The 25780-nt window shown below is 52.3% G+C and overlaps 1 protein-coding gene across 3 annotated transcripts; it reads right to left on the bottom strand.

Annotated features, from left to right (window-relative positions):
- Window positions 1–25765, bottom strand: ATL3 (atlastin GTPase 3). 3 transcript variants are annotated; one of them, XM_054034521.1, is made up of 13 exons: window positions 25614–25765; window positions 12471–12688; window positions 12191–12334; window positions 11478–11582; window positions 10803–10853; window positions 8871–8927; window positions 7644–7736; window positions 6810–6948; window positions 5136–5263; window positions 3611–3667; window positions 2898–2969; window positions 2059–2490; window positions 1–1579 (listed from the first exon to the last, which is right to left on the bottom strand). In XM_054034521.1, the coding sequence occupies exons 1-13, from the start codon at window positions 25666–25668 to the stop codon at window positions 1493–1495; spliced, it is 1638 nt and encodes a 545-aa protein (XP_053890496.1). In that variant the 5' UTR covers window positions 25669–25765; the 3' UTR covers window positions 1–1492. The 3 variants fall into 3 exon arrangements, with proteins under 3 accessions (XP_053890496.1, XP_053890499.1, XP_053890497.1); XM_054034524.1 differs by lacking the exon at window positions 25614–25765 and adding an exon at window positions 21235–21320; XM_054034522.1 differs by lacking the exon at window positions 25614–25765 and adding an exon at window positions 21161–21247.
- Between the last annotated feature and the right edge of the window lie 15 nt (window positions 25766–25780).

Here is a 25780-nt window from a genome sequence, read left to right as displayed (position 1 = left end):
TCATGAAATGGAATGAGCTTTATTCTTGTGCTTTACATGAGCGGGAATGTGTGAGTGCTTCAGGGTTGGGATGGGTGGAGGGGCTGGGGTCAGACTGGGCAGGGAATGGGTGGCATCTGGTCCCCTGGTTCGGATCACAGATCCTGGCACTGCCCAACTGATCCCAGCCAGATACCAGTGGAGAAGGGAGGCCACGATCTGCTTGGCTGATGAATGGTGTCGACGGTCCCGGCGAGGGGAATCCAATAAGAGGCTAAGGATTTTGCAGCGTGATGCCCCAATGGCAAAAGTTCCCTACTCAAAAGGGCTAAGACAATTGGTCACTCAGCAAGAGACGTTAGCAAAGGGAGCTCCCGCGTGGCGCTAAGTAGGGCATCCACCCCCATGTGGGCAGGACTGCATTTTAACTGGTACCCCACACAGGACCAAGCCACAGCACAAAGCTGCCGGTTAGGACTGGGTTTGTCGGCACAAAGGAGCCCCTGGGCATATCTCCCATGAGCGGAGAGCCCCCTTTTTGCCCCAAAGCCGAAAGCAGTGGTGGTGGTGAGGGGTGTTAACACTGGATGGGGGAAAGTGTGGCTGGAGATTAAATGGACCACATTGGTCCACACCAGAGACACAGGCTAGGAGTCTCTCTCAATGCAGGCAGGGGCCCACAGGTGGGTCGCACTTCTAGAAGCAGTGTTGGCCCTGCCTAAGGAGCCCAGGCTGGCTGGCGGCACAGCACCAGAATCATGCCATGGGGCTCGCTGGCCCTTGGCCAATGTTAGCTAGGGCTGGGCAGCATGCTGTGGGCTGAAGGCTCTCTCTGGCACGGGGAAGGGTGGAGGTGTCTCTGTATTTTTTGGTACCATTCCCACCACACCCTAAGGCAGCAGCTGGTCGAGGGAGGTTCCCCTCTTCTCCACGAGACCCAACGACACGGTTCAGTTCTACCAAGGCACAAGGGGCAGGGAGGGAAAATGAGGAACAGCGACGGTTACTCTGCTCAGGCCTTGAGGACCCATCCCTTCCGCTGGGCTGGAGGGAAGACACCAAAGCATCTGCACCTCCCGGGTCGGAGCAGGAAGTGAGGGGGGAGCCTGGGATTGTACAACAGCACCTGCCCATGCCCCCTGCTGAAGGGGAGCCAATCCCATTGGATGAGAAATAACCATTAAGGAGCCAGGATCCAGACGTGGTCTCCAGTCCAGGGGCCGCTCCCAGGAGCAGGAATGTGAGTCCGGTGGGGAGGATGCCCCATCCCGGTGACAAGGCACTGGCTGGCACAGGTCGGAGGTTAAAGCTGCAGTTGGTCTTTTTTTTTTTTTAAAGTGCAAAAAAAATAAAAAGAAGGGGGGAAGCGAAGGAAAGATGAAGGGGGAAAGGAACAGGAATGAAAGAAGAGAGGAGTCGAGATCTGCGGGCCTGGAGTCGCTCTCAGCCAGCAGCAGCTGCAGCAGGAGCACAGGACTTTGCAAAGCCCCAACTCAGCCTTGGCATGAAAGCTTCACTGGGTTTTCTTGTCAGGCGGAGCCCTTGCACCCGACGTGTCAGCTACAGCGGCCCGGGTGGTGTTGCCCATGCGGGAAGTGGCCTGGAGAAAAGGTGCAGGAGAGAGATTGGTTGGTGGGGGTGGTTGGAAAGTCCCAATACGCACCAAAGCGCCTTGGCTAACGGGTGAAACGGCTGCTGGGTGTGTGACCCAAATTCCTAGTTCACCTGCTCTGGGGGAGGTCAAAGGGGCCACGTTCCCAGTGCTGGAAAGGTCTCCGCAGGGATCTCCAACTCCGGCCCAGCCCAGCCCCGCCAGGGCAGCAGGCAGTACTGCACCCTGCAGTACCTCAGCCACACCGCATTGTCTCCACGTTATCAGTGGGGCTGAGCCTTATGAATCCCTAAGGACCAGCCTGTTCCCTGGCTCGCCAATTCCACCTTCCCTTTAAACAGCTACTACCCCCCTCCCACACCACGCGTACCAACCAGGCCTAGTCCGCCTCATCCCAGGCATCCCCCATTTCTTGTGTCCCCCTGCCATGCCTACCCAGTGCCCCCTCCATCCCCAGTGCTGCCCACCTGCTCCAAGACGAAGTCAGCGGTAGTGTCGATGACCACGCCCAGGTCCCGGTACTGGCCTGAGTAACGGATGTAGCCCCAGGCCAGCAGGGCGATTAGCAGCAGCCCTACCACACAGTTGCAGAGCTGGGCAGCCACATCCAGCCCCATGAAGCCAGTGAGGCCCGAGCCCAAGTAGAGGGCCACGATGGCGCTGAAGATGACGGCCGGCGTACGGAAGGTGCTGAAGATGTTCTTGCTCTTGTTGTGCTTGGCGAAGTGCTCAAAGAGCTCGCCCATCTCCTTCTCCAGCTCCGCCTCGTAGCGCTGGCTGAACTCCTTCCCCCCCATCTTCTTGATCTTCTGGAAGTGCTCCAGGGCCGACGCACGGTGCTGCTGGTGCTTCTCCTCCAGGATCTCCGGGGAGATGTAGGGTTTATCGCCCCCACACATCTGGGGGGGAAGGGAGCATCATATGGGAGGTTGCATCTCTGTGCCCAAATGGAATCTATGAGAGTTCAGAATACCCCAACTGCAGTATGCCCCTCGCCCCCACCCTCCCTCAAGCTCACCTGCAACTGCAAGGACCAGGGGGATGAAGTCAGGACAACTGGGTTCTATCCCCAGCTCTACGACGGGAGTGGGGTCTTGTGCATTAGAGCAGAGGGCCGGGGAGTCAGGACTCAGGGGTTCTCCACCTCTAACAATATCTTTACAAGTCCTGCTGATAATAAGCAGGCCCGCTGGGGGCTCAGGCGGGACCCGACATCCAGCATGTGGGGGAAGCAGAATACACGGTTTGACCATGTGGACACCCATCTTGGCTGCCCAATGGACGCCAGTCCCCATGACTCACGCACCTGCTCCATCTTGTTGTAATACATGTCCTTGGCAGAGGCCACAGCTGCTAAGTTATTGGCTTCCGCGGTAGCCTGCAGAAAGAGGGCAAAAGCAAGCCACTGATCAGCACTGCCATGAGCATCACTACTGCGGTGCATGGTGCAGTACCGCCTGATGCCTATGGGGTGCTGGAGCTGCTGCAGTCATGCTGGGTGCAATACTGCCTGCTGCCTCTGGGAGGCACTGGGGCTGGTACAGACCTGCAGAGTGCAGTTCCATCCGCTATCACTAGGGAATTGGATTGCATTAGCAGCCAGGCTTAACCCTTTCCCCCTTTGGTCTCCACCAATAGCACCCTCTGGCACCCAGCGGGTAGTTTTGACCCACAGCATGGGCTGATAAGCAGGATCCATCTTCCAGCCGAGAACTGACACCAGGGGCAAGCAGGGCTGGATTTATGCTGCCTGCCCTGGGAAAGATGCCTCTGGGCCAGCAGGGGCTAGGAATGTTCACATTCTGTATGGGAGTCACTTCCAGCTCTCCAGAGGGACGCAGGCCCTGGAGCCTTCAGAGACAGGGGAAGGCAGCTGATCTTCAGGGCATGCTGCTCAGCTCGTCGCAGGGAAGCACTCACTGCCCTTCCTACCCAATGGCCAGAGTCAGAAGAGGCTTCGGGGTCCACCCACTGGCCCCCTCTCCCTGGCTCTGGCTAGCCCTAACCACCCAAACTCACCTGGAGCATAGATTTGGGGTGAGGCAGGTCCTCTCCTTGGTAGATCTTGATATAAGCCTGGGAGGGGAGAGAGCGACAGCAATGAAAGCAAGGTATAGAGCTAGGAGATCTAGGCTAGGCACTTCTTTGGCTCCCATCACAATCTTTAATGTATTTATTCCCACTACACCACCGAAAGGCAGGGCAGTGCTGTTCTCATTTTACACAAGGGGAACACAAGGCACAGAGAGGCTAAGTGACTTGCTCAAGGTCGCCTGGAACATTTGTGGTCAAGCAGGGTCTTGAATGCAGGTCTCCCCAATCTTAGGTAAGTGCTCCAACCTCACATACCTCACAACAGGAAACCACAGGCCAGTACCCACGTTCATCTCTTAGTCATTTCCCCGGGAACCTTCATCACAGGAACAGAGTCAGCCCAGATCAGACCACTGGCTCATCCACTCTGGGATCCTGTCTCTGATAGGGGCAGCACCAGAAGCTTGCCAGGATCCCTGCAGTGACAGGGTAACCTGTCCCCAGGGGGAAGTTTCCCCCAACTCCCCTCGCTACTCGAAGCAGGAAAGGTTTATAACCAGAGCTGGTCACCGATTTTGCAACAAAACAGTCTTCCATCGAAAAAAGCAGTTTCGTCAAAATCAAAAACATTTCACAGGAGGGCAGTGATTTCACTAGAGTTTGACGGGAAGTTGTCAAAACTAATTATGTCACTGCTCGTTTCGATGCAATAGAATAAACATGTTTCATTTTTACTTGAGCATTTTGTTTGGACTTTTATATTAAGGCACACATTTGAATAGTGTATTTGTATACATTACATACAGGATATTACATATGTTTTAATTGAATGTAACATGTATATTATAATTAATATATGTTATATATAATTATTATGTTGAAATATTTAATACACCTCTATCCCGATATAACGCTGTCCTCAGGAGCCAAAAAATCTTACCGCGTTATAGGTGAAACTGCGTTATATCGAACTTGCTTTGATCCACCAGAGTCCGCAGCCCCGCCCCCCGTGCGCTGCTTTACCGCGTTATATCTGAATTTGTGTTATATTGGGTCGCGTTATATCGGGGTAGAAGTGTATATGTAATGGATAGTTATGTATGTTAATATAATGTAAAATATATATTATAAATAATATACAATGCTAATTACAATAAACATGAGATAATACAATTAATATTTTAATATAATAAAAGTCTAAATGAAAAGAATCCAAATGATCAAGTAAAAAGGAAATGTTTTACCTTCTCAAAACACTTCCAGGGTCTCCAATTAAAATGTGTCAGAATTTTCAGTTTGCTGCAAATTTTGGCTTTTTGTTCCAATTTGCAGAAAAAAATAAAACATGCCCATATGTTGGAATTCCCTGCAGACTGGAAATCCTGGCTCCCAACCAGCTGTTTGCAAAGGCTGCCAGCCAGTGGCTTTAGTGTTGCTGCCACCTGCTGGCTCAGGAAAGGCAATGTATCAGAACAGCTACATTTTCACATTCATCCTGGATTCTGCCTACCTTGAAATACTCCAGCAGGCCTCGGCAGGTGACCTTGGAACCATTGATCTCCTTCTCCAACAGCTGGTGAGGGTCCAGAACAATTGGGATGAGCTGCTGGAGTTGCTCCTTGAACTCGGTAGCAATGTCTGGCTCGGGCAGGAAGGAATGAGACATGTCAAGAAACTAGCATATATACACTTGCATCAGAGCACCAGAATGCCTGAATTTCTCCTACAAAGCCTACTGTGAAATAGCCTCACTGCCCAGACAGTGCAGAGAGGGGATGTGACTCACCCCGAGATCACACAGAGTCTGTGGAAGAGCTGGGACTCGAACCCCAGTCTCCCAGGCTGATGGCTAACTCCAGCAGAGTGCTGAACCATGCTCAGCCCCTAACAAACAGGACAGAAGTTAAAACACCCCATCAATTAAAGGAAATTCGGTGAGATGAAACCTAGTCTGAGCTCAGATCTCTTAGGTAATTATCTGGCCCGCATCACTAATATCTGAGCTAATCTCCCAATCTGTGATGATTTATCCTCACAACAGTGCTATGAAACAGGGCAGCGCTATTATTCCCATTGTGCGGATGGGGAAACTGAGGCACGGAGCAGCTAAGTGACTTACAGGGAGCCTGTGCAGGGGCTTGAGCCCAGCCTGCATCACTCACTTGTTACATTTTCAGAAAAAGTCCGCTTGTGCTTTCTCCCATGCTGACCGTCACACTAGTGAGGACTCCCCATAAACACCCTCAAAGCTACCTCATTTTCCACCTTCAAATGCCTCCTCAAAACTCTCCTCTAATGGGAGGCCTACAAAAACCTTGACCACAGTTAGGTCACTACTGCACTAAGATCACTGCCCATCATGCTGCCGGGGGCTGTCTAATGGTTTCCTTGTGCTCCCCCATCTGGCTGTATCCAGCTGTTGTCTCTTGTCTCATCCTTAGAGTGTAAGCTGTTTGGGGCAGGGACCAGGTTTTTGTTCTGTTTGCACAGCGCCTGGCACCACGTGTCCTAGCGGCTCCTAGGCGCGATCACAATTCAATACAATCGCTATTTTTAACTAGAGCTGGGCAACATTTTCTGACCCAACTTCTTTCAGCAAAAAAGGCAGATCTGAGGCGATAGAAACAGCTGATGAATTTGTGTCCATTGTGGCAAATTGTTTAAGACAAAAAAAACACAAAAAACAAAAAAAAACAATTTTCACTTCAAAATTACTTTTCGTTTGATATTTTAAAATTTTAAGAAGGGGGGTGAGCACAAAAATCAAAATGATCGACCCCAAATGAATTTTTTTTTTTTTTACTTTTTGAACTTTCAGAAAATTTTGTGTTTTTTTTCCCGTTTTTTCAGAACAGCCAATGGAAAATCCATTATTTACCCAGCTCAACTTGTAACCTGAGCAGAGCACATTTTTTGCAGGCAGATAGGGGAATTTTAAGATGAGGAGGCCCCTTTATAAACCAGTCTCCAAGGGATCATAATTAACTAAATGCAGATTCCCCAGCGCTGAGCCTGCAGATCTTGGAGGCGGGGCTCCAGCTCTCAGTGGTTGTGGCCTAAGTCCTGTCAATCCCACAGTGCCCCGGTTAGGAACAGGCCACACTGGGTCCATGCAAGGGGAGCTGTGTTATCCATTCTGGATTGCAGTGGAAGGGGAGCAGAGTCAATTCTGCGCACGGCCTACCTGTTAGTCGCCCATCAAAGCCGGGGCTAGTGGCCACCTTGAGACCTGGGTGTGGTAGGAGGAAGCAGTTGACGTTGGTGAAACAGGAGTGGATGTGCCTGCGGACGTTCTGAATCTCCTCATGCTGATGGGTCTTCACCTACCGGCAGACCGACATCTCCCGCATGCCATCAGTCATCCCAGCTAGCCACACCCTTGTGCTAGGAGAAGGACTCCTCCCACCCTGTTGCCAGCAAGGGCTGCCCGGGGAATTATGAACTAGACTAAAAGATCCTGCCCTGCCTTGCTGGACAGTTTGGATCAATGCCAAGGCTGAGGTGTGCAGGAGAACATCCCCTCTGATGCAGCCACTAATAGCTTCCCAGGGGGGTGCTGCTGAATCACTCTGCTGTGAAGATGGAAGCCTGGGGGGTGGGGGATCAGTCCACAGGAATAAAGGGCTAAACTTGACACAGATTCATCCCACCCTGCCCCTCCCCCCCATGCAACCCTGCTGACTTCAGCTCTCAGCCATCCTGCAGGGCCCACAAGCATGGTGCCAGGGCCCAAAAGCCAAGGGATAAAACAGGAGCAACATTTGAAGGGATGGAATCAACAGAGTCAAGGACCCCAGGGGGGCATGGTTTGAGACAGACCCATGGGACAAGCCAGTCTCAGGGCAGGAGGCCAGGCCCCACCTGCTGGAGGACAGGTGAGTTACATCACATGCTCAAAGCTCTGGGCTGCAAATGGCCCTCAACTGAGTGATGCCCCAAGCATGCTCACCCACTCGGGCCAAACAGCAACCCCCTTTAAGGATCTGCAGCTGATGTGGCTGTCCCGGCCAGTCCTTACCTCCAGCCGCTTCTCCAGAAAGTTCCTTCCCCCCTCCAGGCCATAGGGGTACTCATAAGGGAAGCTCCAGTCCCGAACCAGGAACATCAGGGTCTGAGAGAGATGGGAAGGCAGGGCATGGGGGGTCAGCCATGGGCTTAGGGGACACGCTTGCTCTGTGCCACCGGCCTGGGACTGTACTGGCCAACAGTGATAGAAGAGGGTGACAGCACGGGGCACCACCTCCTGGTCCCTCTATAGGGGCAGAACTGATTCACAGCAAGGATGGACACCTAGATAGCCCATGGGGCTTTGCTCCAAAGAGGGGTGGGGAAGGAGAGGCCACAGAGCTGGGGAGAATGGGATTCATGTATGTGCTTATTTGCTGGGAAGCCTAAGTCACAGACACAGCTTCCCCACCCCTGTCCCAGTAGTGTCCCCCTAGGGGGAGATGGGAATTGAATCTCCATGCTCCATCAGCTTTTTGTGTCGGGAAGTGGGCTGAGACCCCTCAAATTCATTCCACAGACACCTGGTAGAGGGGACTGGAGCTACTGGGGCTTTGAGGCTGGTTAGCGCCACCAACCCCTCTGTAACAGGCCCAGGGCCTAGAGCCAGCCAGCCCTGTTCGCTAATCAGATATAGCTGATAAAGACAGCTGCGGGGAAGGGTGCACAGCCAGAAGCTAGAGCAGAGGGAAGGTAGGCCCGGCCTTGTATTTTCTCCAGCTGCTCAGCCTGAGACTGGGATGAAGAAGGCTCCCCACCAGAAGCAGGAACTCATGTGAATTTCCACAGCCTGGGAGAGGAGGGATGTGACACTCCCTGGGGAGAAGAGACCATGGAGAACTACAGACAAGAGAGCCTCAGACAGGAGTAACTGGGCCCTCTAGTGCCCAGTCTGCAGCTGCACCTATTCAGGGAGCAGAGACTCATGCTTAAATCCAGAGGTCAAGTGTTCGTATCCAGGCTACCAACAGCTCCATAACACAACAAGAAGGCTAAAGCAGTCACACTCCAATCCAGTGCCCTGCTGGATTGTGGGTAACCATCAAAAACCTCTGCCCAAGGAGCGAAACCCCTGGATACCTGCACTCCAGGTGCGTCTGAATACCTGGAGCCTTGGCCCAACCCAGTTCCCCCCACAGGCCTGCGTAGCAGGGAGCTCCCCCACCTGGCCTGTGTGCTCATTCACCCCTTAGGGCATGCAGAGCCGGGACATGGGGACAGGGTGGGCTGCAGGGCGTACCTGGAATGGTTTGAGGAAGATCTCGTCCATGGCTAGGCGCCCGTACTCTGTGAAGAGCTGAGGAAGCAGAGAGACCAGTGGTTAAAGGACAAGACAAGGCTGTCACAGCTGGAGTGGGCAGGGACGGTGATCACTGGGGACCCATCAGACATACAAAGCCGCATGCACACACACATATCATGGGTCATCATCCCATAACAGCCACCATGGGCCAACACAGAGTCATAGATTTTAAGGCCAGAAGAAACCATTAGATCATCTTCTAGTCTGCCCTTCTGTATAACACAGGCCAGATAATGTCACCATTCCCCCCAGTACTGAGCCCAGAAACTTGGATTTGGCTAAAGCAGTGGTCTCCAACCTTTTTACCCCCAAGATCACTTTTTGAATTTAAGGGCAACCCAGGATCTACCCTGCCCCTTCCCTGAGGCCCTGCCCCTTCCCCGAGGCCCCGCCCTGCTCACTCCATCCCCTCCTCTCTCTGGTCACTAGCTCTCCCCCATCCTCTCTCACTTTCACTGGGCTGGGGCAGAAGAGGGTTGGGGTTCGGGAGGGGGTGCGGGCTTTGGGCTGGAGCCGAGGGGTTCGCAGTGTGGAAGGGGGCTCCGGGCTGAGCCTGGGGCAGGGGGTTGGGGTGCAGGAGGGGGTTCTGGGCTGGGGCAGAGTGTTGGGGTGCAGGAAGGGATTTGGGGTGCTGGCTCTGGGAGGGGGTTCAGGGGCTTGGGATGCAGGAGGGGGTTTGGGGTGCTGGCTCTGGGAGGGGGCTCAGGGCTGGGGGTGCGGCCTCCCACCGGGTGGCACTTACTGCGGGTGGGCTAAAGCAGGCTTCCTGCCTGCCCTGGCCCCGTGGACCACGCCGCTCACGGAAGGGGCCAATGCACCCCTGAGGCCCCTGGGAGGGGGATTAGGGGCACATGGCTCCACGCACTGCCCCTCTCTGCAGACACTGCCCCCCCATTGGCCACAGTTCCCTCGTGGACGCTGCGGGGGTGGTGCCTGCAGGCAGGAGCATTGTGCCGAGACCCCTGCCCCCAGCCCCGCCCTGGGCCTTAGCGGCAGCCCCACTACACCACTGGAGATCGCGATTGACCGGTTGGTGACCACTGGGCTAAAGCATCTTCCTGAAAGGCCTCCAGTCTGGATTTGGAGACATCACCACTTTTCTTTGGAGACATCACCACTTTTTCACAGTGAAACACTGGTGCCTTATTTCTAATGTGAATGTGCCTGGCTTTAACTTCCAGCCATGGGTTCTTGTTCCGCCTTTCCCCACTAGGTTAAAGAGCCATTTAGTACCTGGGATTTTCTCCCCGTGAAGTTACTTGTACACCGTGATCAAGTCACCTCTTGATTTTCTTTTTGAGAACCTAAACAGATTGAGCTTCTTAGGTCTCTCACTGTCAGGCATTTCTCCAGCCCTCTGATCATTTCTCTGGCTCTTTTCTGCAATCTCTCCAATTTTTCAACGTGCTTTTTAAAAAGTGCACTCCAGAACTGCGCACTACTCTAGTATTGGTCTCAACAATGACGTATTCAGAGGTAAAATATCCCCTCCCTGCTCCGACTCTCTGCTCCCCGGTTTATACATCATGAATTGAAGTGGCCGTTTTGGACACAGCATCCCGTAGCTGCAGAGAAAGATCTTACCCTGCTGACCCAGCCAGCCAGCTTGGAACTGGCATTACCCTCTTGACGCGCCAGATGGAGATGCAGCCAGTGCCAGGCACCATGTACCTAGCAACTCCAGGCCAGGTACCTAGCAACTCCTGCCTCGCCTACACCCCAGCCAGGCCTAATAAAGCCAGTCAGGTGCTGCAGCTCAAAGAACTGTTTCTGTGTCACCCCAGCTGTCTGAGGAAGCTCCCCTGGCCCTCAGTTCTGGGTTTAACCTCCCTGCCACATCCTCATGTTACAAGGCCCTTCCCCCGTTACCTGCAGCTGCTGCAGGTCGTCCTCCTGGATGTTCTGGGACAGGTTATAGATCTGCCAGGAAAGAAGATGCTGTTAATGTCAAGCATCCACCAGGGAAGCCACAGAGCTGAGATTCAAACCTCCCCTGCCATCCCTGCCAGACAATCAGATGGGAATGGTGCCACTGAGCTCCCCAGTCATGGTGCTGGTATCCTAGCATTGTGTCCACATCTCTCCCCTTTCCAGCCATCTCCATGTCACTTTCTTTGGCCTCTTCTTGTAAGCGAGGCCTCTCCGCCCCTAAGGCTATTCCCGCATCACCCAGCCAAGCGCATTGTGTCTGGTTAAAGCTCCTGGCTCCCAAACTCTCACCCTGAAATCTCAGCAAGTTCCCACTGGGGCTCACCAACCCGGAGCAAGGTGGGACGCCACCCACTCTATTCACAGTGGGAGCAGAGATCTCCCAGCCACACGCCATGCTCAGAACCCTCACTGCACTGCTTAAGGTCCCGAGCCACGAGGTGACCATCTGCGCACTTCCCCTAAGGGCTGGGAGCTGGCAGCCCTTGTGCACAGCCCCATGCCCTGATGACACCAAGACACAGTCCCTGCCAGCAGTGCCACACGCCAGGCACCTCCAGTCTAGGAATGGTTCCCCTTGTCTAACCCCAGGGCATTCCCCTCTGCAGGGCCCACCTGGATGGAGCTGGTCATGGTGCTGAGCGCAAAGATGGTGGCACAGTCCTTGACGGTCGACTGGCTGTCGAAGGCGCCCTGGGTGTCCATCAGAACCACTGCCACCTGGGGGAGAGGGGCACAGATTGGGATGGAAGGGTGTGGGCCAGATGAGACCAGAGAAAGCGCACTAACATGCCCATGCTGGAACCTAGGGAGTACCCAGCTCCGGCTCATTATGTGGGGATAATGCTTCCCTCCCGAGTGGGGAGACGGCATCCAAGGGTGTGTGGGGCACCATCGGTATGGACTGCCCCTTCCACAGGCTTAGCATCAAGATGGCATCACCCAGACCGACACCCCCACACCTCCGGCGCACCAGCAGCCAGTAACGCTAGCCCTCCCCCTAGCATGGCACATGGATCCGCTCGATGACCCGATGCCATCCTGGCCCAGGTTGCACTGTCCTGCAGATTCTGTGAGTAGCTGCACTGGCCTGCAGCAAACGGCAGGGGGCCAAAGCAAAGCAGGCAGAGGAGAGGTCTGGCTGCAGATCAGAGGCTGGCTGACTGCCAGGATCTGTGCACTCTCTTCCATAATGCTGCAAAGCTGGGGGTGCAGCCACATCTGTGCATCATACTCACAAAGGTGCCACATCCCCCTACGCACGCTCCCCCCACCCCATGCCTCCACCCGACCAGACACACTCCCCACCCCCATCCCCCCACCCTTACCTTTTTCCCATCTCGTTTTTCCACGGTGAACACCTCACTCCAGATCTGGATCCCGGTGGTCTCGGGGTCTGAGCCCCCACGCCATGAAAACCCCAGCAGGGGCTCGTCCTCTTGCCCCAGCCAGCTGGACGTGCCACCTTCCTTCTGCAGAACAAGAGGGGTGGATTCTCAGCTGAGAGCAAGGCTAGGTCGGCTGGATGCAAAGCACTGTGGGAAGGGGCAGTGCTCATCCAAGTGTACATGTAATGCAGCAGCAGGGCATCATGGGAACAGAGCTTACCTGAGTGTACATGTAACGCAGCATGAAGTCCAGCAGGAAAGATTTCCCTTTCCGGAAGGCCCCAGCTACCGACACCACCACCACGTCCATGTCCCGGATAGATTCCTGCAGCAGCACCTGGCTCAGCGCCTTCTCGTCCAGCTCAAAGGAGTGGGCTTCTTTGTGCACCAAGACGATCTGCACTGGCCCAGGCTTCCCTCGCCCCATGGCGTCCCCTCCTATGGGCACAAATACATTGCTTGGGGGGCTTCTTAGGAAATGCCCTAGGGGAGGTGGGGCTTGGGAACAATCTTCCAAGCAAGGGTTTAGATTATCCCACATCCGGCTGCTTCGGGGTTTTTTTGCACTTTTCTCTGAAGCATTTCATGCTGATTAGAGATGGAATAACAGGCTAGTCGGGCCCATGGGCCTGATCCAATAGGACTATTCCTATATTCCGCTCTGTACAGCAGGGGACCACAGCCCTGGGCTGACCTACACACCAGAAATCCCCCAAGCACCAAGGGTGGGGTTAGGGTGTAAAGCTTCTTGTTTTCCTCTCCCGAACGCAGACCTGGAGGGCTTAGTTCCATCCTCGCGACGGAAGGGATTGTGGATCTCTCCCGTTCCCAAGGCCTGGGAGCGTCTGAAGAGATGCACTTATGTGGCTACAGGGCCCCCCTCTCCTAAACTGGGGCCTGTACCTTCCGCATCAAACTGATCAGGGAAAGCTGAACTACCTGGCTACATGCAACCTGAGTCCCAATCCTGCTGCCTGGGGGGCGCTCAGCAGTTTGGATGATGAAACCCAAGCTCAGCAGCATCTAGTGCATCAGGGATGCCATATAAAGCCCCCAGGGTCAGAGCTCCCATCGCAAGCCTGGCTGTTTCCCCCCCCCCCTCCCCACGCCAGGAGCTCATGAGGGCTGAGGTTACAATACTCCATGTCAACACTGCACCAGAGATGACAACCTCTCCCCCTCCCAATCTTCAGGGCAACCCACAACACAAAGGGGCAGGACACAGCCAAGGGAGGGATGTCCAAGGCAGTCCCAGCTGGTGAGAGTGAGCTTGGATCTGCTCCTTTCTCAGGACAGGGAAGCCTTGGAACCAGAAATATTTGGAGAGCAGGGTGGGGCCGGGTTATATTTGCTGCAGCCTGTACCGAGCGGCACCCTGTTGCCAGTCACACCCCTGAACCATTGGGGCTGCAGGGGCAGGATTAATTCAGGGAGTGGCCTGGCCACCAGTCAGAGCCGTGAATACTCATCCTACCGCCCAAGGAACATGTGCCAGTCTGGGAGACTTTCTGCCAGAGTAATTGGCTCAAGCAGGTGGAAGTTGGTGCTCTCTTGCTAGGGTTGTACTCTGTCCTCAGAGTATGTCTTCACTGCCAGGCTTTTTACCTGGGTGTTATCCCAACCCACTCCCATCCACATACAAAACCCTCTCCCCCAAATTTAGTAGCCCAGCAGGGGGGTGGATTACAGCCCAGATTCTGCTCTCACTCAGGCTGGTAACTGGCCCACTTTGCAGTGAGGATGCTGGAAAAAATCACTGGAAGGCTGATAGCCCTCCCATGCCTTCCCACAATTCCCTGTGTCCCCAGGACAGACAAGTTCTCCCACAATTCACTGGGAAAGAATCACAGAGCAGCTTATCATACTGCAGCACAAAGAACTATGGAATACGCCCTCAGAAGTCCTAGTCTCACACACAGGAAAGTGCAGCACGAGTGAGGACAGAGTAACACAGATATGGTGCTGCAGTGTGGCTGCTCACGCCTGGGCTAGGCCAACGTGCGTGCAGATCATCCAGACAATCCCTGGCCCAAACAACTTCCAGTGAACAGATAACTTCTAACCCAGCTCTAACCCAGGCTCAGGGTAAGGCCCTGGTGGCTCGGGAGATCTGGGTTCTATTCCTGCCTCTGTGGCTGACTCCCCATGCGACCTGGGGCAGGTCACTTCCTCCCTCTGCACCTCCAATTCCCCATCTGCAAAATGGGCAGAATAATGAATGACTGTTGGGGCGGGGGGGAAGAGTGGTTTTTTTAGGCAGCTGCTTTGTACCACAGTGGCTCTTTGTTGGTCTTAAGAGTCTCCCTGAGCTAGGGCCAAATAGAGGCAGTTATCTTAGCACAGCCTCGTGCAGCAAATTCCACAGAGAGGGATTTTACCACGATGCTGACGAGAACCTCGCTAATGTGCCGCAGTTACACAAAGTATTATTTTGGACGGCACAAGCTTGACATGGACCAGGACCCCGTGGGGTCAGGCGCTGTCCAAAACACTGAACTAAGAGACAATCCCTGGCCCAAACAACTTCCAGTTGAATGAAATTAGCATGATTTGATAAATATGCCAGAAAGCGGAATGCTGCCATGAGAGAGCTGCCTTGGGCTGGTTCCTCAGCTGGGGTAAATGAGCACAGCCCACTCGCCCTCTGACTGGGGCCAGCCAAGGGTCTGACCCTCTGCCTCATCGTGTGGGGAGGGTTTGGGCAGCAAATGGGGCAAGGTGCAGTCCTAGATTCTAAGGCCAGAAGGGCCCACAGTGATCATCTAGCCTGACCTCCTATATAACATAGGCCGGCCCTGAATTAATTCCTGTTTGAACTACAACAAAACTGTTAGAAACACATCCAGCCTTGATTTAAACATTCCCAGCGATGGAGAATCCACCACAGCCATTGGGAAGTTGTTCCAATGGTCAAGTTCCCTCACTAGTCAATTTGCACCTTATTTCTAATCCCAATTTCAACCTCCAGCCAGTGGGTCTTTTTAGACCTTTGTCTGTTGGATTAAAGAGCCCACAATCAAAGTTTGGTTGCCCATGAAGAGAGATAAGTTGGGTGAGGTAATCTCTTTTATTGGACCAGCTTCCATTGGTGAGAGAGAGAAGCTTTCGAGCTACAGAGAGCTACAAATTGGTCTAATAAAAGAAATTAACTCCCCACTTTATCTCTCTAATATCCTGGGACCAACACGGCTACAACAACACTGTTTCCCATGCAGGTACTTTTAGACTGTGATTAAGTCACCCCTTAACCTTCTCTTTAAACTAAACAGATTGAGGTCCTTGAGTCTACCACTCTAGCCATGTTTTTCTGATCTTTTAATCTTTCTGGTGGCTCTTCTCTGAACCAATTTTATCAACAACCTTCTTGAATGTTGGGCACCAGAATTGGACACAGCATTCCAACAGCAGTCGCACCAGTGCCAAATACAGACAGAACCTCCCTACACCTATACGAGATTCCTCTGTTTGTATATCCAAATTCTCATTAGCCTTTTTGGCCACAGCATTGCACTGGAAGCTTGTGTTCAGGTGATTATCCATAGGTTAGGACTGGAATGGAAAGAGATCTGATGGGCAAAAGTCTTGGAGAAAGGAAGGGGGGAGTCGGGGATTCTAGTCCATGAGCGACTAACACCCAATCTATGCCTCTGGATAAAACTTTCCACTTTTCTTGGCTCTTCACCATCAAAGCACTTTGCAGGCATCCACGCCAACCCCCCTTCCTTGGATGGAATGAGCCTCTTTCAACAACAGAGGCAGAGAGAGAGGGGAAATGGCTCGCCCCAAGGCATGAGCACCCAGCCTCCCCATGCTTTGATCACAAGGTTGCTTGTTAGCTCCACCATTTAGAAAAGGGAGCTTTGATCAGCAGCTAGTCCATTTCAGGATCTCACCAGGAGATTGGGGCAGCGTGGAGGTGATGGTTAGCAAGAGGGGGTTCCATGCATGGGATGGTCCCTTCTCCCCCGCCGGCTCCATCCTCAGCTGCTTTTTCCTCCCCTCTCCATTCTATTTTGTACAGGTTCTTACCCTGCCCTCCTCACTCTAGTATCTGTGAATTAAGCCCCACGTGACTGACACGTGTCACATGTGGTTTGTCCTCTCCCTGGGGGCAGGGAAAATTGCACATGTAGTGGAGTGGATTGTTTTGGGATGGTTTTGTTTATTAACAGCACATGCTGCTGCTCCCTTGTTCTTCCCTTGGGGACGGAAGGGAGAGGATCCGTGAGGGATCATCTGGGAACCAACTGGAACCCTCTAACCTGAAATCTTGCTAGCAGGAGGAACTGGTTCTGTCCAGATCAAGTCTCTCCTAGACCAGCTAGTGCCTCAATGGTTAAGGCCAGTGAAAGACCCAGACATCATGCTGGGATCCACAGATGTCTGGAGAAGCCAAACCCTGACCTCCGGCTAGCGCGAAAGCTGTTGGAGTCCAGGCCAGGCTCTTCTCAAAGACAGCAGTGACTGGGAAAGAGTCACAAACCAGATTTTGGAGACAGTGCCTCAACAAGTCCTGCTCCTCCTTTGAAGCAATGGGTCCTGAAAGGTCAGGCAAACATCTCTGAATCCAAGCTCTTGTGAGCAGGGTCCATCTCTGGCAGTCTCTCTCTCTCCAGTGCCCAGCCCAATGCAACCCCCCCAATCTTGATCACGGGGTGTCTGTGCACCACATGCTCAATGGGGCCCCCCGCATGACAGGGCCCTGCCAATCTCGGTTGGGGAGGAGGTTGTGCAGTGTCCAGCCCAATGGGGACCTTCCAATCTCAATTGGAGCCTTGAGGCGCTACCATAATGCTACTAATAAAGCACACACTGTAATGGGGCTCCAATCTCAGGCAAGGCATTTGCTGTAATGCACATAGTAAACAACACCACACACAGCTCATTTTTATCTATGCCACCCAGTGCAGTAAAAGAGCAATTAGCATTCTTTTTCTGACTCCGTTAGTGCCATACTAATTTAATACACAAGAGCTCTGGGCATCTGGGTTTAACTGTGACTCAGGCAGGAAGCAGAGTACGGAGGTCCCAAAGCCACCTGCAGGAACAGATTCAGTGTCACTGACACTCTCCCCAGTGAGTGTGCAGCCCAGAAGTGAGGGGCACCGACAGCTCTGTCTGTGGGGAGCCCAGCAGTGGGACAGAAGTTGGCTGTAGGTCAGAACTGAGGGGTATCAGCAGAGCTGTAAGGGGAGCGCAGAAGAGGGATAGCACGGGGCTGCAGGTCAGGATTGAGGGGCACCCCAGGGCTAGGATAGCAGGAAAGTTGTAGGACAGCATTATGGGACGTTGGCAGAGCTGGTGTGGGGGAGGAGAGGATGAGCCCAAGGCTGGGACAGCAGGAAGCTGTAGGTCCAGATTGAGGGGCACTGGCAGAGCTGGGTGAAGAGGAAGCTTATCCTGGCCCTGCATTATGCCTCACTCTCTCAAGCACGACCTTCTCATTTTCCTGTGTGATAAACAAATAATGCGAACACATATAAACACAAGCCAATATTTCAAACCATTCTCTAGGAGGTTTCACCCAGTGTCAGCAGCTGAGCAGTGATGGGGAAAAAACAAGAACAACCCTTCCGAGGCTCAGCAAAGTCCTGACACCCCAATGCCGGTACCATCCTCCGGTCAGTATTGCAGGCAACAAGCCTGGAATCAAATTTGCAGAGTGCAGAGGAAAATGTCACAGGGGCAAGGAATGACAGGGCCTCAGGGCTAGGAGGGTCCATGATGTAAGCCCAGGACCCCTGAGCAGAGGAACCAGAGTTGAGCAGTGTCAGTCATATGACATGCTCAGGGAGACATGCCGGGTACACAGGGCCACAGGTGTTCAGTCAGCAGGGGGCAGCTTGAGCCCCAGAGAAGCAATTCAAGGTGTTAGCAACGCAAGCTGGTTGCAAACTAGCGCAATGAGTTTGCAAGAAAAGGATTTGGGACACAATACATTTGCAGTACAAACCACTTGCAATACAGTGCAAACATCCACAAAGCCACCTCGTTATCCTCCTCAAACTCTCCTTTGCCATGACACCCACAAAACACTTGACTACGGTTATGTTGGTGGGCTGGGACAACAGCCTATCATGCCAACTTGGATTATCTCATTATTTCCTTGTGGCTCCTCCCCTGTCTGTCTGTATCACCTGTCCTGTTGTCTCTTGTCTTATCCCTAGATTAGAAGTTCGTGGGTGCAGGGATCAGCTTTACGTTCTGCTTCTATACCGTGCCTAGCACAATGGGATCCTGATCCATGACTGGGACCTCTAGTACGACCACAGTACAAATAACTCACCACCAAGCATTCACAACACAATGTGTTGGCGATGCAAAGCATTCTTGACACTTTAACACAACAACACAATGCATCTGCAACACCATTCAACGGGGTCCGACAGCAACCTCACTCTGTGTCTGCAACACATCACAAAAGGTTCACAACCCACCACATTTGCCATGCCACACCTTAGCCCCACAAAGCAACACAACACTTGCATAATGCAACATAGGGCAACATTTCTCTACTCAACACACTGGCAAGGCCACACATTTGCAATGCAAGGGTGTCAAAATGCAACTCAACACAGGTCAACTGGAAGTTAACCAGGGCAGGGAAACTGCTGCATACAGAGGGCTCTGCCCCAGGCTTCTCTTGCAAATGCTTCCTTCATTCAAGATTAAATTCTCTCAAAAGCAGTTACAAAAACTCTGCCTGCACAGATGACTAAGTGTTAAGCTATGGCCTGGATCCCCTCCACCCCACCCCCCCCATCTCCTCTTGAAATACGTACTTCCGTGAAAGGGAAAAAGGCAGCACCACACACGCACACCCAAAAATTACTTGCACGTAGTTTCTTTCCACTGCCAGTGAGTGGAAAACAGAGCTACTCAGTCTGCACTCCCCACCCTGCCCTCAGTCAGGAAATCCAGGCCTGGTTCATATTAAGTAAGCAGGGGATGGCAGAAGGGCTCCTTGCGCCATCCAACATAATTTACCAGTTCCCAATGCAGTGCTAGGAAAACAGCCCGATGTTTCATAAGCAGCTAATCATGCCTCACCTCAACTGTTCTTCAAGACAGCATAGGAGTTGGCACACATGATAGAGAGGTGTAGGTAGGGACAGATAGACAGACATGGAGATGGATCTAGCTATGATGTAAACTATCACCTCACAGGGGGACTGGGTGTCAGGACTGAGGAACATCAACAGAGCTAGGTGAAAGGAAAGACTGCCCAGTCCCTGCCTGCATCATACTTGCCTCTGCCACCGTCTCATAGAAAGAGCTATCTACCTCTCTATGGTACTTACAGAGCCCTCATTACCTTAGGCATCTCATAATCTTCACACATGCCCTGTGATGCAGGACAGTTATTATTTCCATTTTATAGATGGGGAAACTGAGGCACAGAGCAGTTAAGTGACTTGCCTAAGGTCACTAAGGGTGCCTTTGGCCAAACAGGGATTTGAACCCAGGCCTCCCTAGCACCATACCCTCTGGATTATCTTTCCTCTGTATTCCTTTTTCCTCACTGGATTAGGCTATAGGGCTCAGATAGCCTCTAGAAGCTGATTCCGAGAAAGGTAAAAGAAGACTCAGCAGTTATGGGGTCACTTGATCCCCAGATGCTTAGTGGGCATGAAGCAGCATGGTTTAGAGCCTTGGACCCAAATATTCGGTTCCATCCTAATGTGACAGTGGAAGAAAGCACTTTCAGTACCATCACAGCCCTTGGCCAAGTCTCTGCATGGCTTTATCCCATCGATGTTAGCAGTCAAACCACTTTCAGCCTCACTTACAGCCATCATCAGCCAGAGGTCATGCTCCTTGGGCAAATGAGGGTCAAACATTATAACCTCACATCCTTTTCATCCCCTTCTAATCCCTTTACGTTCCTGTCTCCCGGGTGTGGGAGCAAAGACTGTAGGGAAAGATCCTGCCTCAATAGGGTGTGGGGGAAATAAGGCTACAGGGAACAATCCTGCCCTAATGGGATGGGGGGACAAAGAGCAGAATTCTCCCCATTTCACAGATGGGGAAATAAGGCACAGAGAGGAGAAGTGATTTGCCTAAAGTCACCCAGCAGGACAGTGACAGAGCTGGGAAACGAACATAGGTGTCCTGATTCCCAAGCAAGTGGTGTATCCAACAGACCACAAAAAAAACAAGGAGTCTGGTGGCACCTTAAAGACTAACAGATTTATTTGGGCATAAGCTTTCGTGAGTAAAAACCTCACTTCTTCGGATGCACCTTTAAGGTGCCACCAGACTCCTTGTTGTTTTTGTAGATACAGACTAACACGGCTACCCCCTGATACTTGACAACAGACCACGTGAACCAAGTGGTGCTGTGTTCCATTGCAGAATCAGGCCCCAGTTACATACATAATATAGATTGCAAAGTGCTTCAAGGACTCTAGCTGTGCTGGTATAAAGGGGGGCTTTCATCCAGGGAGATGGCATAGAGTCATCAGCCAACTCTACATAAGTACAGTCACCTATACCCAGGTCCTGATGTAGGGTGGTCATGGGGACACTATAGAAACACATATAGTTCCTGCTCTGTACACAGGGGTGCCTGCTCTAGTCAGCTCCCTAGTACTGCATAAGCACCTTATGGCCTCCCCTCTCTATGGGGGACCCTGTGACTTGCCCCCCTCTCTACATATAAGGGACCCTATAGCCTCCCTTTTTCCTCTCTGGGAACCACATATGCCCTCTCTCTATAAGGGAACACATGACCTCATTTTTCTCTATATATAAGGAATCCTCTTTCTCTATATGGGATCGCGTCTCTCTGGGGACCCCATATCCCCGCCTCTCTCCGTAGGGAACCCCTCTGTCCCCCTCCATAGGGAATCCCAGCTCCAGAGGGGACGCCGTAGCCCCGCCCGCCGTCTCCACGGGGGACTCCCTCACCATAGGAGGCCCTTATACCCCCTTCGCCATAGGGGGCCCTAGGCTACCCGGACGGGGGGAGGGGGCCCCATTACCGGCCGCCTCCAGCTTGACACCGTTCGCTGCTGCCGCCACCGCGTATGGATCAACATGGAGCCGCCTCCCCGCGGGGCCAGGATGAGATGGGCGGGGCCACCGCCAGGCGGGAGGGGGGAAGCAGAGAGCCAGCCGACCGACCGGAGAGGCATGCCGGGAGATGTAGTCCCTTTGAACTCCCCACTGGTATATTTCAATAAACTGTGGCGCCCCTGGACTACAAGTCCCAGCAACCGCCGCGGCGGGCATTCTCACTACATGGAGAGGTATATGCCGGGAAATGTAGGCCAGCTCCAGTCCTCACCTGGGTACCCCTAGGTGTCTATGGACAATAGCTTCGAGCAGCCTCCTCGGGAGAGTGAGAATAACTCCTTCGCACCCAAGGGTCGCACGCTGTGGACCGCTGCTGCTTTGAGCCCCATGCCACCCAAAGCATTCCCAGAGCAGAGTACAGGCTGACACCCAGGCTTCTGAGAGCAAGAGAGGGTGCTTGGCCCTGTGGGGTGCAAGGCTGGGGCACAGATTGACTACAAGGCATTGGTGGAGTTTTGCACCGAGGTCTCTGTATGAAAGGAGCATCATCCACAAAGACAGGTGAGCCCTGCTCTGCAACCCATGCCTGGCCCATCCCTGCTACTTGTGCACCGCCTTTGCCTTGCAGCCCATGCGTGGCTTTTCTCCTCTAGCTGTGCTTTGTTCCTTCACTCTAATCTAGCCAGTGCATTGTCCTTGCCTTGCAGCTATTCACGACTCCTTCCCTTAGCTCATGCATTGCAGCTACCTTGCAGCCGTTCTAAACAGCTCCTTCAAATGCTGTAGTTAACCTTGCTACCCAGCTTCTGGGAAAGAGTCTCCATCCCAGGGGCTGGGACTCCAGAGATAGAACTGACTGTAGTAGCGAAGGAGCTCTGTGGGCTGGCTGCAGAAGAGGAGTCCTGCGTGGCTGGAGAGCAGGGCCCCTACACATTTACTGTTATCATTACTATTCATGTATTCCAGTAGTACCTGGAGGCCCCAGTATAGATCAGGTCTCCCCCACCTCAGTTAGGATGTTCACCACCAGTTTCACACGAGATACTGCATCTTGAGCAACAGGAGGGATTGTCCCTGCAACTCCCAGAGCCAAAAGCATGAGCACCTACTGCTGTTATTGAAGGGGGTGGGGAGAAGACAATGGGCAATGCACACAGCCCTTTGCATGCAGGCATGGGGGCCACACAAAGCCCTTGGCATAGCAGGGAGAATGAGGGACACTAGTATGCAGGAAGGGAAGAATGGAGGAGACACAGAGTCCCCGGCATGTGAGGAATTTGGGTCACACGGAGTCCCTGACATGAATGAGAGATGCTGGTATGGTGGGTGGGTGGAATGGGGGGACAGAGAGCCCCTGGCATGAGGGAGATGATGGACAGGTTACAAGGATTTCCTGAAACAGAGAAGAATGGGAGAGCTGCACACAGGCATCTTGGGGGGAGAAGGGAGGGATGCAAGGAGCCCTGGTGTGTGCAATGAACCCGTCTGACAGTACCTACAATGTGTGAGACCCCCCCTTGTCTCATGTTTACGTTAGAGAAGGCAAGGTCAAAGAAATGAGCCTGGTACTTGGAGCAGAAGGTGGGTAGGTTTGGAATGGTCCTTAGTTCCTGGGGGAGTCCATTCCAAAGCCTGGTACCAGCCCCTGTACAGACAAGTTTTACCCTTGTTGCAGAGAGCTCCATGGTGCTAGCAAGGCCAAGTTGTTAACTACAGTCTTTGTCCTGGAGCTTTAGGCACCTTGAGAAGTCCTGGGTCTCGGTCATGGAACACCTTGAAGATAAGCCCCAAGACCTTTCATTTGCTATGATATTCTTTGGAAAGCCAGGGTAGGGGGGTGTAAGACACCCGAGAGCTGTAAGAGAGCCACATTTCCTGCAGATTGAGCATAGAGGGGATGCATAAAACATGCCAAACCAGTAGGTTAAACATATGTCTCAATGGCACAGGAAAATTATGTCCCTGTTCTGCCTTGTCATGGGAACACAGAACTGGAAGGAAGCACTCCTGGGACATCAAGTCCAGTCCCCCACTATTGCAGGCAACCCCGTCTTATATTCAGAACATCTGATTTTCAAACTGATTTTTTTAAGGCCCAATGCATGATTTCTGAATGCTTCTCTCTAGCTAAGAAACAGGAAGCCTGGATTCTGTTCCCAGCTTTGCCTCTGCTTTGGTGAGTAATCTTGGGCAAGCCAAGCAAGTAACTTTTATATGCCTCAATTTCCCCATCTGTAAAATGGGGATAATGATACTGACCTTTGTAAAACACTTTGAGATCTACTGATGAAAAGTGCTATAGAAGAACTATGTATTATAATAATATAAGGTATTTATCTGCCCCCATCACCATAGTATTTCAGCACCTCATATTCTATAATGGACAACCCCCCCTGGGGAAGGTAGGGTTATTTATTCCGATTTTACAAATGGAGAAACTGAGGCACAGACAAAGTGACTTCCCCAGGGTCACACAGCAAGTCTGTGGCAGAATGGGGAATTGAGCATGGATCTCTCAAGCTGAAAGCTAACAGCCCCACCACTGGACTATCTTTTCTCATGTTTGTGTGGAAAGGGTGGCAATTCTGCTGTTTGCAAGAAGACAGTGAATTTGAAATGGATGGAAAATGTTTGTGCAACTTTTATGAAACTTTCATGTCCTTAAAAACAACAATTTTGCTTTCAGCCTTTAATTAAAGATTTTATCTTATTTATTACAAAATGTCTACAAGTTTCTCAGGTGAAAATATTTGTTCCCAAGCAATTTTACTTGTAGTATCTGTGCTGCCAGCAGGGCTCACTCAGCCTTCAGAGTCATTGCGGACTCCAGTGCGGCACTGTTGGGCACTGTGCTGCACGGTGAGTGATTCAGTAGGGGGCCCTCTTCCCTCACACTCCATCCTGGCCCCATGACCCAGTGTGGTACAGTGCTGTTCCCTAAACACAGTGCAGGAAGAAGCAGCTGATTGAGGAGCCTACAAGTCTTATTACATCCTCTTCCTAGAGTTCAGAATAGAACCCAGGTGTCCTGATTCCCTGTTTCCACCTACTCTAGCCCACTAGACACTACTCCCTTCCTAGAGCTGGGGATAGAACTCGGGAATTCTGATTGCGGGTTGTTCCCAAACGCACTAGAAGCCACTCCCTTCTCTGATCCTACCTCTTAGGTAATGCTGCAGCAGAATGATGTGGTATTTCTCTATCTGGAGACCAAGATTGCCTCCAGTAGGCACTCAGGAAGAGAAACAGCCCTGATGGGAATAGGTTTGAAAGCAAATATGCATCAGCAACTGTTTAGGTTCTGCTGATGGCATCAGAAATTCCAGAGTGGATGAAGTTAAGCCTGCCACATATTCAAATACGTGAAATGCAGTCTCTCCCACTTTGCCCTAAAGGGCACTGATAGCCTGTCCTTTGGGGCACGCAGTGATCCAGTTCCTTAACCAGAGAATGGAAAGGTAAAATCACTGTGATAAGGAAACAAAAGACATTATCTTAACCAGACCGATAAGCAGCAAAGTGCAGATAGCTCCTCCAGCCAGATCCGAAGCAAGCAATCCTCACAGCTACTGTAGGGGGCCCCAATCCTGGGACAATCACAGCGCTGGTGCAGCCATGCAGGGCTATTGGCACTTTTGGATAGCAGTTTCTGGAGTCATACGATTGCATCAAAAGCTCAATTTCCATTTATAAACAAAGGAAGTTTCTAGCTTCTGTGGTTGTGGAGAAAAGTTTGAAAAGATGATCCAGTTGTAACTAATGCTGTGGCATCTGCAGAGAGCCTGAGACAATAGCTCCAAGAACAGGGAGCCAGCCTGAGTATGACCAACGCACCCGTGCCTGCCTGTGACAATGACTCAGAGGGGAGCCACCCCATGCACCTCTCAGTGGGGTGTTAAGTCCCAGCCCCAGTGCTCCGGGGAGGGGCTGTTTGAAAGGAAATGTATTTAAATGCCTTTTTTTATTTGAGAGAGAAGAGGAAGATGAAAAGAAAATTGAAAGAGAAAAGAGGGAATGGGGAAATAGAGAAAATGAAAGCGACAAAATAAGGAGAAAAATTATGGGAAAGAGTGGAGGGAAATAAATGAAAGAAAAATTCTCCCTTCCCATTAAACTCAAACCAAAGAATCAATTCAGAGCTGCATGCGCCCGCCTGCCTCGACTCAGCGGGGCGTCACCCGCCTTAGTCTGGTTTTCTGGTGCCCAGAGCGCATATGTCTAGTTTCAGGCTGAGATATCCATTACGCATGCGTAGAAGGATGAGGCACTCCGCCCTTGCCCATAGCGTAACGAGCAGCTTCCAACCCTGAAACTCAAGAGGCGCAGCAACCCGCACAGTGAATACCTCGCGTCCGTTGGCGCCTGCGCGTTGCGAGCCTCACTCTGTTCCAGCGGCGCATGCCCGGTGCCCAACCGTCCGGCCTCCACCTACAAGAGCTTGCGTAGTATACACCTTCCTCTCAGCCCTCCCCAATGGCGCATGCGCAGTAAGCAGCTCTCCCAATCCGTCCT

Source organism: Malaclemys terrapin, chromosome 7, assembly GCF_027887155.1.
Source record: "Malaclemys terrapin pileata isolate rMalTer1 chromosome 7, rMalTer1.hap1, whole genome shotgun sequence".
Classification (NCBI taxonomy): Eukaryota; Metazoa; Chordata; order Testudines; family Emydidae; genus Malaclemys; species Malaclemys terrapin.
Note: the sequence above shows the minus strand (reverse complement) of the source record. Positions and strands in the feature narration are given on the sequence as shown.